The 18,184-nt window shown below is 41.5% G+C and overlaps 1 protein-coding gene across 2 annotated transcripts in view; it reads right to left on the bottom strand.

Annotated features, from left to right (window-relative positions):
• SLC47A1 (solute carrier family 47 member 1) overlaps positions 1-18,184 on the bottom strand; it is a 61,604-nt gene that overhangs the window by 21,188 nt on the left and 22,232 nt on the right. For both annotated transcript variants that reach the window (XM_069089603.1, XM_069089602.1), the window contains exons 6-14: positions 16,777-16,821; positions 14,378-14,475; positions 13,607-13,704; positions 11,703-11,816; positions 11,538-11,605; positions 4,257-4,365; positions 3,997-4,072; positions 2,099-2,168; positions 505-637 (exon numbers count right to left, since the gene is read on the bottom strand). In XM_069089603.1, the coding sequence (XP_068945704.1) occupies positions 505-637; positions 2,099-2,168; positions 3,997-4,072; positions 4,257-4,365; positions 11,538-11,605; positions 11,703-11,816; positions 13,607-13,704; positions 14,378-14,475; positions 16,777-16,821 (811 nt within the window). The remainder of the gene's footprint in view (positions 1-504; positions 638-2,098; positions 2,169-3,996; positions 4,073-4,256; positions 4,366-11,537; positions 11,606-11,702; positions 11,817-13,606; positions 13,705-14,377; positions 14,476-16,776; positions 16,822-18,184) is intronic.

Raw genomic sequence — 18,184 nt, 5'->3', positions numbered from 1 at the left:
CCTAGTGGCCCCAGCGTTGCACTACCTAACCCAAAGAGTTATTGCAATATTACATAATCCTTCACCTCTACAAAGATATGAGTTATTCTTTTTAGAGATACCAGTGTTCAGTGACTACCTCATCTAGAGGCAGCTGGTAGTGCAGTGGACAGAGCAAGTCAGGCCTGGAGTCAAGAAGACCTGAGTTCAGATCCAGCCTCAGGCACCTACTAGCTGGGTGACCCTGGGCAAGTCACTTAACTTCTGCCTCAGTTTCCTCACCTGTAAATACGGATAATAATAGCACCTGCCTCCTGAGTTGTTGAGGATAGAATGACATAATATCTGTAAAATACTCTGCAAATGTTAATGTGCTATATTAAAGTTAGCTCTCTTGGCAAACTTCTATGGCTAATTCATTTTTTTTTTCCCCGACTGTCATCCTTGAAATGCTGTTATGTCTTTGGTGATGTTTTACTGCTCACAAATCACAACAATTCTGAAGCACAGGAAGTTGTCACTTACCTATCACCCCAAGGTTGGCCACAAACATCAGTGAGATTCCAATAGGGAGACCAATGATATAATAACCAATGGCATTCAAGATGGCCCCAATCTTCTGATTCCCCGATCCTCTTAGGATGCCACCGCATGTGCACTGTCAGGCAGAACGTTAGTTTAGCAAGTATTATTTGTAATTAGCAAGTGCTGGGATAGGGGCTGGAGCTGTGATTTCACCAGAGGAAAAGCCCTCCACTAGTGCAGATAGCAGCTTCTAGTCTTAAGAGGATTGCCAGCACCCTGAGAAGTTAAATAGCTTACCCGGGATCACACAGAAAAGGTGTAGCAGAGGCAGGACTTGAGGTTGGATCTTTCTGAGTTTGAGGCCAACTCTCTGTCCACGATACCATGCTGTCTTTCTATATATAGCACACAGTATTTGTAATTAGATAACAAGAATCATGGAGGGCATCCACAACTTAGAGAACTAGCTTCAGAGTCAGGAAGTCCTCAGTTCAAATCCTGTCCTCTGATACAGATTGGCTGTGTGACCCTGGGCAAATCAGTTACCCTCTCAGTGCCCCAGGCAATTCTCTGATCCTGTAAATTACACAGAAAGTATTGATATATGTTAGTAGAGGGAATTTCCTCATTGGGAGCTCCCTTCTGTGAAATCAGAAGTATAAACCAAAAAAGGGAGAAAGAAAGAATCATAGCTTATTGGCATTGGTGAGGACTTTGGAAATCATACAGATCCAGAGCTAAGGATAAGGGCAGGGGAAGCAACCAAACAGCTTAGTAGGGTGTATTTGCTGAGGGGAGCAGTAAGGACACTGTAGTAATAAATAAATAGATAGATAGATAGATAGATAGATAGATAGATAGATAGATAGATAGATAGATAGATAGATAAATGAATAGACAGATAAATAAATAAGCAAACAAGCAAAGAAATGAAGAGGCAAATAAATGAATGAATGGATAAATAATGAATGAAAATAAATAAAAGGATAAATAAAATAAAAGTAAATATACTTTAAAATATTATTTTCTATAAATGTATGTGAGAAGCAATGTGACATAATGGATAAAAAGTCAACCTCAGACTCATTAAAATCTGCTTACATCAAACTTCTGATGCTTACTCCCCATGTGACCTTAAGCAACTCACTTAACTGTGTGGACCTGTTTCCCCAAATGGAAGATGAGGGGGTTGGTCAAGACGGCTTCTGGGGTTCCTCCTAGTTCTTGACCTGATTCTGGGATCTCTAATCCATTAGGCAAACCACTCAACTTGGACAAGACAACCTCCGAGGTCCCTTCGCCTCAGAGCTCTGATTCTATGAGCCTAAATCTTTCAAAGTTTTAACCCCTAACCTCATCCCAACACCAAGACACCAGAGTACTGCATTTAGAACAGCTGCTGATCTAACGAGAATGAAAACCTTCTGCATGGGGGGTCCCTCCTAGTTCTTCTCCTCTCCTTGATGAAATCAGAAAAAAATGGAAGGGAAGGGAAGGGAAGGGGAGGGGGAAGGGGGAGGAAGGGGGAAGGGAAGGGGAAGGGAAGGGAAATCCACCAGAAAAAAAGCTCAGGAGGATTCTGTGGCATACTTACAGCAAAGCCATCAAAGAGATGGGAGGAGGCATAGATGGGAATGACCTTGGAGACCAGGGTGATGACCTCTCTGTTAGGAAAAGAAAGAGCCAAGTGCTTAGTGAGAACCACAAGCTCCAAGGTCCACTGGGCTCTCAGGGTGGGGGTGAGCACATCCCCATAAAAGTGCCCTTTTTGAAAAGTTTTATTTATGCCTTTTTTTTAACATCCCATCTCTTCCACCTGCCCCAAGCAGGTCCCACGTTTGGGACATCTAGGTGGCTCAGTGGATACAGAGCAGTCAGGAAGACTCACCTTCCTAAGTTCAAATCTGGCCTCAGACACTTACTAGCTGTGTGACCCTGGACAAGTCACCTGACCCCATCTGCCTCATTTATAAAATGAGCTGGGGAAGGAAATGGCAAACCACTCCAGTATCTTTGCCAAGGAAATCCCCAAACAGGGTCTCCACGAGTCAGACATGATTGAAAACGACTGAACAGCAACAAAATGGTCCCACCCAGCGAGCGTTCCCTTATAAGAAAACTGTATTTACTTGCTTGTGTATGTGATTATCTTTCATACCTCTATAGAGAACAAGGCCTTTAAGGGATTTTTTTTAGTCATTCTACCACCAGCGAGACGCAGCATGACACGGCTTCTTCAGCTGCCCACTGTCTCCTGCTGCCTACAAACACATCCATATCTTCCCCATCCTCCAAAAACCCTCCCTTGATCTGGCAAAGTGTCCCATCTCTTTCCTCCTTTCGGTAGCTCAATGCCTTGAGAAGGCTGTCTGTGAGCCGGGCCTCTGCTTCCTTTCTGGCTTCTGCCCTCCATGCGCGGCTAAAAGGGCTCTCCAAAGATCCCTCTCAATTCTTGTCTTCCCTTCCCCTATATGTGTACACATCTCCTCCTTTAGAATGTGAGCTCCCTGAGGGCAGGCCTTTCTTTGTGTCTCTGGTGCTTAGCATAATACATGGCACATAGCAAGTACAGCATTAATAAAGGCTTGTTGACTGACTAAACTGGGTTCGTGTCCTACTTGTGACTTTTCCTATCTTTATAATTCTGGGTCAGTCATCCAGACTTCAGAGTGGGTGATCTGCCCTAGGAGAGGGATTTCCACACTGGAAGCTCCACATACCTGAGTCAGAGATCTGATTAACAAACCAACCGGTTCCCCAGCCCAGCATGAGGTCCAAAGCAGGTGCTTTTCTCAGTGTTTGGGGAATTCAGGAGTGTCAATGACTTATAGTGGGAGTGGGCTAGACTTAAAGAGTCTGAAAGACCTGATTTTCTCGGGGGGGGGGGGGGGAATCTCTACCAGTACAGATCTGTAATTGTTCTGTGACTTATGGTCTCAGAGGATTATGTGGGGGCGCTGAAGCTTTCCCAAGGTCACATAGCCAAGATGTGTTTTTTAGAGACCAGACCCAAACCCAGGTTTTCCTGATTCCCAAGCTGGAGTTCACTACTACATCACACAATGCTGCATCTAGAAAAGGCAGCAAGAAAATGCTAAGAAACACCAACCACTACAATGGAAAACACATGTTTTTGGGGAGTGTACTTTGAGGGGGAGAGGGAAGTGCCCATTTCTCCACTTGTCAGGAGATATCTGTTATGTTGAAATAAAAGGTATCAAAAATTGTTTTTAAAGAATTGAATACATTTTATAGAGGGCAAGAGGTCTTCCTTTCTTTTATGTCATAAGCCTGCTCAGCATAGTCAATGGACCCGTCTTAGAATAATGTTTTAAAATGCACAAAATATATCAAATTGCAAAGGAAACCAATTAAATCGAAATATTGTTATCAAAGGGTTTTTTTTTTTAGAAAAATAAGTTCATGGATCCCTCTGAAATCTCAACCTGGACTCAGGTTAAGAACCCTGCTGTTGGGAGTTCACATACTCACCTGTCACTGGTGAAAATGTACCCAATGATGTCTTTGCAGCTTGCAAGAATGATGCACAAGGTGACAGCAAACATTTCTACGGAAAAAAGGAGGGGCAAAATAAACCACCCAGTACATAAGAACAGCAAGGCTGTCCTGGAGAGGGAGAGGGTGCAAGTGTTCACCAATTGCATTTCTGTCTAGTAATTCCAAAAAAAAAATTCCAGGAAAGAAGCAGGATGAGAGAGAGATGGGTCATTCCACCATGCACCACCCAGCACCTGTGATCAGCAGAGAAATAGCCGAGGATATCTTGGCCTGCTCGATATCCCCTGCTCCCAGCGAGTTTCCCACATAGACACTGGCAGCCACGCTGAAGCCCGTGGGGATCTGAAAAATAGAAATCCCCCCACCCACCAAAAAAAATAGTAAGAGAAGAGACAAGGGACATGGCACTATTTTAAAGAACCTTTGATTCCCGGCAGGGTTTCCATCCGGTGAGTTAAAAGTCAAACAATGGCAGAATCTTGAATCTCCCAAATCTGAATGAATGAACTCAGAGGGTAGATGGGAGGCTGGCACATCAGCCCTCGGGCATAAGAAGGAGGCTTCTGGGGTCCTCGGATGCAGTTCAGTCACCAGCAAAGATGAAAAAAAGCTAGAAATAATCATCGCTGGAGGGGCTGTAGAAACAGGCCTAATCCTACAAAAAGCAACGAATCTGTCGTTCTTCCCAAATGCTCCCTTCCCTGTGGTGTGGCATAGAAAAGAGAGAGGCAGGAAAACGTGGGCTGCAGTCATGCCTCTGATACCAGCTGCCTTTGGGACCTTGAGCATGTCACTGAACGTCAGGCCTCGACTGTCTCATCTTGTAAAATGGGGGAGTCGGACTTAATGGCTTCCAGAGGCCCCTTCTAACTCTGAATCTATAACCTGTGTGGCCCTGGATAAGCACATAATCTCCACAGGAGCTGCAGCTTCCTTGTTCCCTTCCAGCTTTCAATCTATCCCAAATCAGAAGACCTGCATTCCTGGACGTATGACCCTGCACAAGTCACTTCACACACAAATCCTCAGCTTTCTCACATACAATAGAACCTGCACTACCTACCTTTAAGGTGACTGGGAGGGCTAAATGAGATAAAGTGTGAAAAATACTGCAGAAGCTGGAAAGTCTAACATCAATGTCAGCCATTGTCTCCTCTGGAACAAACTACAGTAATAGTCCCAGAGTAGGTGCTGCTAAAATGGCTGCCGAGCAACCCAATCTAACAAGCACTTATTAAGCACCTACAGTATACAGTGTAAATACCCACTCAGAGACAAGACAGTCCTAGTTCTCTGTGAGTTTGTATGAAATTGGGGGATGGGGAGAGAACACTTCCTCAACTGGAAGAAAGGAATTTTAGGTCACACAAAAAACAGGGACAGAAATCAGGAAAAGTCACTTTTTTTTTGTTCAGTTGTTTCAGTTATGTCCAATTCTCTGTGATTCCATCTGGAGTTTTCTTGGCAAAGATACTGGAGTAGTTTTGCCATTTCATTCTCCAGCTCATTTTACAGATGAGGAAACTGAGACCAACAGGGTTAAGTGACTTGCCCAGGGCCATCTAGCTAGGTGTCTGAGTGTCTGAGGTCAGATTTGAACTCAGGTCTTCCTGATTCTAGGCCTGGTGCTCTGTCCCCTGTGCCACCTGGTTGCCCCAGGCCTCTTACAGGAGAGGGCATCTGATCTGAGCTTTTAAGGCAGCCAGGGATTCTAAGAGGCCACAGAAAGGAAGGAGAACCCTTCAGGCACGAGGACAGCCTGTGAGAAGGCATCAGGATGGGAAATGAAGTATCCCACATCGAGAACAGAATTCAGGCCAAAAAAGCAGACTGCAGAAGGAGGAGTATCAGCCTAGAAAGCTTGGCTGGGGCCAGAATCAGAAGGGTTTTATAAATCAGACAGAGTAATTTAAGCTTACTCCTAGAGGCAGTGGGAATCATGAGAGCTTTCTGAGCAGGAGAATGATGAGGTCACCTTGGGAGTGACATCTCACAGATTCTTATGCTTTAGGACTATTAATCTGGGAGCCAGGTAGAGAACAAATCAGACAGGGAAGAACCTGGATACAGGGAAGTCAATTAAGATGCTCCCGTAATAGTGTAGGAGAGAGGCATTGAGGGCTAGGACTGGGGTGACAGCCACATGAGTAGAGCAAAGGGGATGGAAAGGAGTGGATCTTGGAAGGCCTGAGTAACAGGATGGCACTGGGTTGGATGGGGGTGGGTGATGAGTGAGAGGAAGGGCTTGACTCCTAGGTGACAAACAAAAATGATGAAATCATCAAGTTACCCTCAATGGAAATAAAGAAATTAGGATTCTGGAAATGCTGAGGGACCCTTGTCCACTTTCGTAGCTTTGAAATTTAGTGGGTTATGTTGTACAATGGAACCATCTCGAGCTTAAGAGAAGCTATAGGGGTGGCTAGGTGGTGCAGTAAATAAAGCACTGGCCCTGAAGTCAGGAGGACCTGAGTTCAAATCCAGCCTCAGACACTTAACACAAAAACTAGCCATGTGACCTTGGGCAAGTCACTTAGCCCCAAATGCCCTCAAAAAAAAAAAGCAAAAAAAAATCCATAAAAGCGGCAGCCAGGTAGCACAGCGAGTAAGAGCACCGGCTCCACTGTCAGGATGACATGTGGATCAAATCCGGGCTCAGACACTCAGCACCCACCCAGAAACACCTGGCCATGTAACCTTGAGTAAGTTACTTAACCTCAATTGCTTAGGGGCAGCCAGGTGGCTCAGCGAGTAAGAGCACTGGCCCCAGTGTTGGGATGACCTGGGGATCAAATCTGGGCTCAGATACTCAGCACCACACCCAGAAATAACTGGCCATGTAACCTTGAGCAAGTTACTTAACCCCGATTGCTTTTAAAAAAAAAAAAAGAAAGAAAGAAAAGCTATAGATGTATCCTGTCTATTAGAGATATATTATGTTTTGGGACCAGCCAATGTCTATTGATGATCATCAAATCTTTGGCTTATAACCACATTCACATCCTTATTCTTTTTTTCATATTTTTAAAAAATTTTGTCACTTAATACTATCTTACTTTTTTCCAATTACATGTAAAGATGATTTTCAACATTCAAAACCTTCTATAAGATTTTGAGTTTCAATTTTTTTCTCCTTCCCCTGTACCCTACCCAAGATGGCATTGATAATGGCTATACACATACACTCATATTAAACATATTTCCACATTAGACATGTTGTCACATCCTTATTCTTAGTCTAATTTTCGTAAGCAAATGGATTCTGCCTTCTCTAGAAGCACTGGCTCACAAAATTGTGTTTGTTGAGGCTAGAAAGAGAATTTTTGTGCTTATGTTATGATACTTTTATTTTCAAGACATTTAATTAATTTTTGTCCAGCTGAATTTATCATCAAGATTATTTTATTATGATGAGCAGGATGTGCTCAGAAAAATATGGAAAGATTGACATGAAGTGATGCAAAGTGAAATGAGCAGAAACAGGAGAACTTTGTACACAGTAATAGCAGCATTGTATAATGATCAATTGTAAATGATCTTCTCTTCTCATCAATACAATGATCCAAGACAATTCCAAGGTACTTATGATGAAAAATGCTATCCACTCCAGAGAAATACAGATTGAAGCATACCTTTTTTAACTTTCCTTATTATTCTTGTTTTGTTGGTCTGCATTTTTTTTTTTTGCAACATGGCTAATATGGAAATGTTTTACATGACCGCACACGTACAATCTATATAAAATTGCTTGCCTTCCCCAGGAGGAGGGAGGGGAGAGAGAAGAAGAGAATTTGGAACTCAAAGTTTTAAAAAAACAAATGTTAAAAGTTTTTTCATTTAAAAATTTTAAATATTATTTTAGTTTACTCTCAGGTTTTCTGAACATATCACCGTGTCATCGGAAGTAGATATTTTAACTTCTTATTTTCTGATCATTTTCTTTACTTCTTGTCTTATTTCTGTGGATAGCATTTCTAAAATTTTGTTAAATAGTTATGCTGGGAGTGGACAAAACTGCTTTACCTCTGCTCTTATGGGAAAGCTGCTAATCTTACATCATTATGTATAAAGTTGATTCTTGGTTCCCCAAATAAATACTTTTATCATATTAAGAAGGACTTTGTTTTGGTGTTAGCAAAGAACGAGAAACAAAGAATATGGGGATAGATTGGAGAATGGCTAAACAAACTGTGGTAAAGAGGGTTTTTTCATTTTAATATTTTATTTTTCTCCCAACTACATGTAAAAACAATTTTAACTTTTTTTTTTCAAATTTTGAGTTCCAGTTCTCTCCCTCCCTCTCCTCCCATGCAATTTAACATAGGTTATAAATGTGTAGTCATGTAAAACACATTTCCATGTAAGTCATGCTGTGAAAGAAAACAAAAAATAAAAAAGAAAGGAAAGAAAAATTATCTTGGATCTATATACAGGCTCCACTAGTTCTTTCACTGAAGATGGGGAAAGCCCCTTTCATCATAAGTCCCTCAGAATTGTCTTGGATCATTGTATTGCTCAGAATAGCCAAGCAATTCATAGTAAATTGATGTATTAGTTTTAATGAACCAATTTGTTTTCTTCTTTTTATTACAAGAGATGGTTCACTGGGTATGTGTGTAGGGGGGGGGTGGGCAAAAAATACATTCAGAAATAAAGGTGATGTAAAAACAAAAGATGGGAAGCTGGGTGGCTCAGTGGGTAGAGTCAGGAAGTCTCATCTACCTGAGTTCAAATCTGATGTCAGGCATTTACTAGCTGTGTGACTCTGGGTAAATCATTTAATCCTGCTTGCCTCAGTTTCCTCAACTGTAAAATGAGCTGGAGAAGGAAATAGCAAACCACTCCAGTATCTCTGCCAAGAAAACCCCAAATGGGGTCACAGTCAGAAAGGAATGAAATGAATGAAAACAACAAAAAAGATAATAACAAACTTATTTTTCAAAAAGTTTAACCTTTGGATTGATGGAAAGGCAGTTTCCTATTATTCTATGTTCTGGCAGCTCTCCATGTTCTGGACACTAAAAGACTAGATGGGTAGGGTATGGGTCAGTTGATCAAACACCACAAATGCCTGAAGTCTAGAAAGGTTCTTTGATAGTGCTTAGAAAGTATTGTGCATTTTAAACATATTGAAAAAGAAGGAAAGGTGGGTAGAGGGGTGAGGCATTAAAAGGAAAGGATGAGAGAAGGACAGCTCACATGCTGTACTGGTACCCTAAGAATGTCAAAAGGTCTACATAGAGAAACATAGAAAGTCATGGACAAGAGCTGTATAGCATGAGAAGGTAGTCAGGCTCTTGTCTGAGCTATGGAAAGGAGCTATTTGTATTGATGACACCACAAGTCCTTGAAGTATGGAAAAATAAAATTAGATACTCTAAAAAATAATAAATAAATAAATTTAAATAAAATTTAAAAAAATTGTATACTCTAAAATAAGTTTAAAATAAATAATTTTAAATCAATAAATAAAATTTTAAAATAAATTATATACTCCAAAAATAAAATGAAATAAATTTAAGATCAATAAATATAAATAAATAAAATTTTCCAAGTAAAATAAATGACATACTCTAAAATAAAATTCCTAAAGAATGGTGAAAAGGAAAATAGCAGAAATAGAAGATTCTGATACCAGGTTAATGGGTTCACAAGTCTAGTTGTACACGTTCTATCATTTTTTTATTTCTCTAGTCAGGACATTGCTAAGTAAGTACAAACTTACTGTGTTGAGCTGGCCCCAGACCTGACCATGCCTCCCTTTCCCATCCCACCCAATCACCCACTCAGGCCACCTTGACAACTACTCTGTTCTTGGTAAGGTGTTATAATTATCTCCATTTTTCAGATGGGGAAACTGAGGTTCAAAGAAACGTAGGATTATTGAATGACAGTTTTAGAGCAGGAAGGGATATTAGAGGCCATTTTACAGAGGAGGAAACTGAGGCTAAGAAAATTAAGTGACTTTCTTAAGGTCACAAAGAAAGTGTCAGAGGTGAGGTTTAAGCCCAGGTCCCCCCAGACACAGCACTGCCTCCTGGGTGGAAAGGATTTGTACCTGACATTCCAAAGTACCTGCTCAACCAATTCTGATTTTCCACTGGTTTATCATTACCACTGAAGTTACAGACAACGACATCCTACAAAACAGCTTATTCTCTTAAGTGTATAAGTGAATTCCTTAAAATCTTAATAATAATGAGAATAATTAGTAGAAATAATAATAGCTGGCATTTCTACAGTGCTTTAAGATTTATAACTCATTGTACATATGTTTCCTCATTTGATCCTCCAAAAAATCCCACGAGTTAGAAGCATTCTCATTTCACAGATGGGGAAACTGAGGCTGAGAGATGAAGTGATTTGCCTAGGGCCACCTAGGCCACCTTCTATCTAAGATAGAACTTGAACTCAGGTTTTCCTGTCTCTAGTCCAGAATTCTATCTTCTCACCAGTGGGATCAAACTCAAGTAGAAACTGGGCCACTACACTTTACAAAGGATCCCTTAGAAAATGACATATTAATATTATTTGTGTTCCATTGTATTTTTTATCTATTTGGTTAAATATCCAAAAATTGTATTTTAATCTGGTTCTGGCCCTAGTCTCCTGTCGGATGTCTCTGCTCTTTACCACTTAACTTGCTCCAAGTCATCAGCTCAACAAATTCCCTTTTCTCTCTCCTGTTGCTGTTGAATCGTGTCTGACTCTTCGTGATCTCATTTGGGGTTTTCTTGGCAGAGATGTTGGAGTGGGTTGCCATTTCCTTCTCCAGATAATTTTATGGATGAGGAAATGGAGGCAAACAGGATGAAGTGAATTTCCCAGGGTCACACAGCTAGTAAGGGTCTGAGGCTGGATTTGAACTCTTGAAGATGAGTCTTCCTGACTTCAGACCTGGCAATCTGTGCACTATGGTACCACTTAGATGCCCAGGAAAAAATATATGTTTTTTGCTTTTTTTTTTTTTTGGAGGGGGAAGGTAGGGCAATTGGGGTTAAGTGACTTGCCCAAAGTCAAGTCAGGAGAGATAGGTCTAAATTGGAAATCTGGCCCTTGAGCATGTGACTTCATGTCCCTGTTCCTCAGTGCGCTCATCTGTAAAATGGAGGTTGGATCAGATGACCTTTTGCACTTCTTTCTAATTCCAAATCTACAACACTAAATTGTTCCATTTCTCTGGGACTCAGTTTCCTCACTTGTAAAACGAGAGGGCTAAAACTAAATGTCCTTTGAGATCCTTCCCAGTTCTAAATCTATGTTCCTATAATTTGATTTTAATTCTAAAATGATGTCAAAAAAGACATGGAAAGGTTTCTGCATGACATTTTCTTTTCAAATCATATCTATGGTTATATATTTTTTAAAAATATGCTAGTGTACTGTCAGGACTCCCATACCACCAATCCCAACTATGGAATGTGCAGAAACTTCTCATCCTTCCTTCCTAGTTCCATTTAGTGGGAAGGAAAGCTCTTTACCAATATGGCACTGCATATCCTTAGCCCCCTTACCATGTACACTATTGTGGCCACCTCATAGACAACAGACTGGGCTGCCAGCTCCACCATGCTGATGGTACCTGATGAAAAGATTCCATTTATTCCCTGGCTTAAGTGGCAGCTACCACCTTCCCACTCCATGTGTCCTCCTCCAGCATCACCTGTCCCTGCACTGACCACTGAGGAAGCTCCCGATTTCATACGCCCACCACTCAATGCAAAGCATGAGCATGCTTGGAATGGCCAGGTGAAGGAAGGAGTCCCATTCATGAAGGCACTCAAGAGACCACCCTGTAAGGAGAAGACAAATAAACTCCTTTCAGTACAAAGAACAGTTTCCCCAACCAATAACTTTTATTCTCATCCCAGCTGCAATAATTTTGTTCTTTCAAAAGCTTTTTCAGTTTCATGAATATGCCAAAGTCCCTTTTCTCATATAGAAATTTTATTTACTGAGAAGACAGAAAAAGGATATTTATTAGGATGATTAGAAACACTGAAAGTTCTAAGAATACCTGAGTGAAAGCAGCCCCTTAGGCAGAAAAAATTAGCTGATGGTAAAGAAGGCTGTAGTGCATATTTCCCCGCTGGTTTTTAAGATTTTGACATTTATTTCTGGTGAACTCTACATCAAAGAACTGTTATCTGATAAGAAATGCAGATTTTGGGCGTTTTCACCCTAAGTTAGAGGTGAGTCACTATATATGAGAAAGCCTTATTTGAATCAAGAAAGATGGAGAAGATGGAGAATTAGAAGCCTGAAGGTGATGGAGTTGAGAAACTGACAGAACCAAAAAGTGAACAGGACATAGTAGCAGGTACTTTGAGATGAGCCTAACTGAACTTGGCTGACTAGGGACAGACAGGTACCATAGCAACTGCAGTGAGTTGATCTGATCGGAGGAAAATCTTGTGCTGGGAGCCGATTGAAGAAAGCAGAACCTTTTGCTGCTTGAAGATCTGGCCTTGCTTTCCAGCCCAATTTGTAGACTTAAAGAAGGGAAATCCTTTATGAACTCATTTATATTGCCTTTTGCAAACCCTTAAAACACAGAGAAAATCTGAATAGCTAGGTTTCAGACCTTAGAAGTTCTACAGATCCTAGGTTTAATAAGGCTACTGTTTGTTAAAGGAGACTAACATTGCTTAAGCAGCCTGAGAATAGAAGAGGAATGGTCCTGCTTCCCTATAGTGACCAAGGACATAAAGGCCTATATTCTAAAGGTATGAGTTCCCCCACTCATGTGTCTCACTGTCAGCTTTCTATAAGTTTGTGTCCATTTTCCCCAATGAACACTGTGTACATTGGTGGGATAGTGGGGCCTAGGTTTATAGGTGGATTGTTATGCTGTGCTATGATTAATATCATTTAGCCTTTTCTTGGTAAATGGTTATGATTAAGAGCAAATGGTATCATCTCAGCTGATTTGTTTAAATGGAAAGCATGCCACTGGGACCTTAGAAACAACAAATGCAAGTACTATGTCTTCTCCTCTACCAGGGAACCCCTAGAATACTGAAAATGGCTACTTGGGAATCACCCTAAACCTTGCAGGGTGAGTATGGGTTATATGCAATGAATGAGCCAGCCCCAGTCCTGGAAGAGAGACATTGGAGAGAGTTGGGGGTCAATGTCACACCCTGTGGGCTACATTACTAAAACTCATTCTTAGGGTCTAAGGGGTAAACTTTTCTTCCCCTTTCAATAAATAAAATGTCTACAGAAGAAAATTGCCATACATTTGTAATCAAGTTAACTATTTTATCTTTTTTGATCCCCTCTATCCCTTAGGAATTCTCCCTAGGAACATAACTGTGAAAGGTGCTGGATCTGGTCCTCTACTCATTTTGTTATGATGTGACCTTTAGTATTCAAGTCAGGATCATTTTGAGTTTAGTATGGTATATGGTATAAGATGCTGGTCTGAACCTGATTTGATCAAGAATTTCCTTGTGGAGTCATGTGGAATCAGTCAGTCAGTCAGTCAGTCAACATTTACTAAGTGACTTCCACTTGCCAGGTCCTGTGCTAAGCTCCTCCAAGGAGTATACCATTTTGGGTGGACTATGGCATGCATTACCTTCCCAGGTGTCACGGTATAGCTTTCTCCAAACAATGTACAGAAACAGGAGGAGGGTAAGGGTGAACTGGGAAATGGTGTTCGCCAGTGCCGATCCCCTGGGAGGAAAGAACGAGACAGAGGTGGTGGGATATCTGCCCATCTGCATTGTCAAGCCCTACAGTGAACTAGGGAGTCTCAATATGTTGAAAGAATGACTAATCACTAGGATCACAGGACTCTCAGAGTTAGATCATCTGGTCCAATCCCATCATTTTATAGAGAAAGAAATAAAAGCCCAGCAAAGGGGGGCGGCCAGGTAGCACAGTGAGTAAGATCACCGGCTCCAGTGTCAGAATGACCTGGGAATCGAATCCGGGCTCAGACACTTAGCACCCACCCAGAAACACCTGGCCATGTAACCTGGAGCAAGTTACTTAACCCCGATTGCTTATTAAAAAAAAAAGTCCAGCAAAGGGAAGTGACTAATCCAAGGTCACACAGTTAGTAAACAGCAGGACCAGGCTTTGGATCCAAGACCCCCGACTCCAAACCCATCACTCTTTCTGCTGTGCTATGCAGTATATCCTCCCCAAAGGCTATTTCCACAGGCCAATTTTTCCTGGGGAAGCAGGAATAACCTTCCACCCTTTGAAATGTTTCCTCAGAGGACATAAGGGGCTATAAATCTGTGGGTACATATTACCGATGCCAAGGTCGCTTGGGGGCCAGCAGCCCAGGGTCGTGTGAACCCTTTTCTTTTTCCCTGCTCAAAGACTGAATTAGACTCACATCACACCCAAGCTCAGTTGATAGAGAAGCAAGTAGTTAATGAGGGCATTGAGGATGTTGGCCACCACTCCCGTAAGAATCTGGGGCAGGATTATTCCCTGAAACAAGGAGAAAACCAGTCGGTATTTAAAAAAGTACTGTCTATGTGCTAAACACATGTTAGCAGTACAATCCTTTTTTCAAATTTTAAGAGAACGAGAAAGTTCCAATCATCTTCCCTGATTCTTACCCATTCAGAAGACTTTAAAGGAACACATTTAGAGCTGGAAAGGACCCGAGAGGTCATCTAGTTCAACCCTGGCATTTTAGAGATGAGGAAACTGAGGAATAAGATGACAAGCCTAGAGCCATAAGTGGGATAACTGGGATTTGAACCTGGTCCTCTGCAACTGATTTATCCAATGGCAAAGCTCCCAACTCTTGAAGGGGGGAGAGAATTTGAAAATGAAAATAAAAATAAGAATTTTTTAAAGCTCCTAATTCTCATGTTGGTGCATTAGAAAGAACCAGGACTAGGACTTGGAAGGAAGTCAAGAGACCTGAATTCTAGTCTCAGCTTGGTCCCTAATCCATGATGTACTTTAGGCAGGTCATGGGAAATGGCTTCTCTGAGCCTCAGTTTTCTCCTCTATAAAATGGAGAAAGTGACCTAGATGGTCTCCCTCTCCAGCTCTAAGGTTTCAGATTTCTAGCCCCTAATTAAAAGGGTCTGTGATCATGGGACCATGTGGATCCTTCTCTTCCCACTGGTAGAGGCTGCCATTCCTCCTTCTCCTGTGGGTTCTCTCCCATCAAGAATTTTATTCCGTATTCCCACTATTCTTTTAATCTCCCCTCAAAGTTCTTTTCCACATCTGTAAAATGGGGTTCATAGACCTCTCAGGAGTATAACAAGAACCAAACATAGAGTATTTTGAAAAGTGGCCAGTTGTAATTATATAGCCCATTCTTCTTTCCTGCTGGATTCAGATCCATGCTGCGCTGGGACAAGTCACTCTCCATTTATATTGGTAATGTTCAGCCAGGTATGGGGCACGCTCATAATACAGCTGCTTTTGGTAGTGGAATAAAAATAATCAAGGAATAAGCTCATGTATTTTTTTTAGTGCTATCATTATTTTCATTCCTATTACCTCTCTTAGAGGGGAGGAGTATGGAATTCTGGCCACATGGAGACAGAGGCAGGAATCTAGAAAGAAGGAATCCCCATGAAAGTAGAGAAGCAACCAGGAAGAGAGAACCCCACCTATGTGACCCCCAATATGACACGTGACACCAAAAATCACCCTTTCTAATTGTGCAGCTGTGAGACCCCAATCTGGGGGCCTGAGGAATCAGCTTTCTAATTGTGTTACCTATATACATATGCATACACACATATATGTATATACATGCCTGCACAGGCATACATAAATAATAGTATTTATTAGTGAGCACAGTGGAGTTACATGGGAGAAATAGAGTAGACTCAGGAAGGCACAGTGTTTGCCTGAGAGTCAGGAGAGTCAGGAGGCCTGGATTCAAGTCTGGCTCACAGTGACCCTGAACAAAATACTTGATTACACTGGCTCCCATTGCCTCATTTATAAAATAGGACTGATCCCTCACACTAGGAGACCATGTGGTATACTGGAAAGAATGATGGATTTGAAATCACAGGACCCAAGTTCAAATCCTGATTTCCATTTACTACCTGTATAACTTTGGGCAATATTCTCCACCTCTCTGGCCCTCAGTTTCCTGATGTATAAAATGAGCATGTTTGACAATATGGTCTGTAAGTTTGCATCTAGTGTGAAATGCTATGACCCTGTGAAAAGGGAAATTTTTAGGAGCCAGATGTTCAATTTTTTTTAGTACTTAATTACAAATATCAAGCCCTTTGTAGACAGAGATTGTGTCTGGGGCAGAGGAAAGAGCTCTGGATGGGGCAGAGAGAGTTCAAATCCAAGCTCTGCTACTTACTGACTCTGTGATCTTGGACAAATCACTCACCTTCCCTATGAATCAGTTTCCTTATCTGTAAAAAGGGCCTGGACTAAAGGTCTCTGAAATACCTTCCAGCTCTAGGCCTATGATCCAGTGAGATCTAGGCTCTGCCCCTCATTACCTGTGTGACCTTGGTTTATAAATTAATGAAACAATTAACTTCTCTGGTCTTAGCTTCCTCTGAAAGGCTTGGGCTAGTTAATTTCTGAGATCAATTCCAACTCTATCCAGAATCTGTGAACCTACTGGAAGAAGTGTTCAAGTGTTTCCTACATCAAAGCAGAATTTTCTCTGGACTTCCTGAATTAAGAACACACTGATCCCTGTGTGAGACCGATGCCTGAAGCATTCTCAGAGAGAAGGAAACATACCCACTCTACCCCTAGAGGAAGAAAATGAGTGATCATTACCTGATTCTGCAAATATTTAACCTGCAATATATAAAGGAAGGCTGCCTACAAGAAAATAAAGAGAAGGAAATGTTAATATTTCATTTCTTTCCATTTCCAGTGACTTAGGCTCTGTTTAAATCCCAACCGCCCATCTGCATGGATTAACAGATATGCTTATCACTAATGCCCACATGTTTGTGAAGACTTCTCCATGACCCTCCTCAGTTTTCACTTGGAAGATTAGAAATGGGGAATGTGTAGCAGGTTTAGGGAGATAAAAACCAAGTCAATCTATCTTGGTTTTGAAAATGGAATGACAATAGATTCTACAGACAATAGACTTCTGGGAAAATTCCAGACAAGACCATTAAAGAAATGAGTAGCCACACCTAAAAAAAAAAGGTTTAGGTGATTAAAAAGCACCAATATGGCTTAATCAGGAGCAGCTCATGCAGACCAACCTTATTATTAAATTGGAATACAGGCATTATCGACAGAGTTTACCAGATCCTAACAAATAATTTGGTAAAATTTAATATTATTCCTGTGGAGAATATGGAAAGATGTGGACTAGATATTAATACAGTTTGATGGAATTGGAACTGGTTAAGCAGCTGAACTCAGAGTCCGATTGTTAATGGTCTCCACTGGACTGCCCCAGGGATCTTTGCTTGGCCACATATGGCTGAACATTTGTTACCAATGATTTAGATAAAGGCACAGACAGCAGACTCAACCATCCTGTAGCTGGCACAAGGCTGGGAGGGGTAGGTAACACAAAGGACAATAATCAGGACCCAAAAAGGTCTTGACAAGCTAAAGCATTGGGCTCAATCTAATAAGCATAAACATAAGGTCTTATTCTCAATTAAAAAAAAAAATTTTTTTCACAAAGACAGGATGGAGTGGCAAGGAGAGGGAGCATTTATTCCAAAAAAAGATCCGGAGATTTTCTTGAATGGCAGGCTCTATGAGAATCAGCAGCGTGATGGACCAGCCCCCCAGAATAAAATAAAATACAGCTAATGTAATCTTGGGCCGCATTAAGAGAGAGGCGCAGTTTTCTGAAATGAGGAAGCCTGGGGGGCACTCTGCCCTAATCAGACCACATCCAGAGGGCTGTCTTCAGTCACAGGATGCTCAATTAGAGGAAGTGGGAAGATGTTCAGTCTGGAGAAGAGGGTGACATTCCGGCTGTCTTGGAGCATCTAAAGGGCTCCTAGGTGGAAGGGAGATCAGACTGGGTCTTTAAGATGGGGCGAAGCCATGATGAGGTCAATTCTCGTCCTAAAATCAATGAAAATTTGACAACAAAGGGAGCTTTCCCCAAGTGGATCCCCCCTCACTGAAGATCTTCACATTGTTGTCAGTCAATAAGTGTTTACTGTGTGCCAAGGGGTGGTCCCCTTGGTTGGGTATATTGTAG

This window comes from Petaurus breviceps, unplaced genomic scaffold (genome assembly GCF_028583685.1).
Source record: "Petaurus breviceps papuanus isolate PSGF00001 unplaced genomic scaffold, PetGlider_PUasm1.0 186, whole genome shotgun sequence".
Lineage (NCBI taxonomy): Eukaryota > Metazoa > Chordata > Mammalia > Diprotodontia > Petauridae > Petaurus > Petaurus breviceps.
Note: the sequence above shows the minus strand (reverse complement) of the source record. Positions and strands in the feature narration are given on the sequence as shown.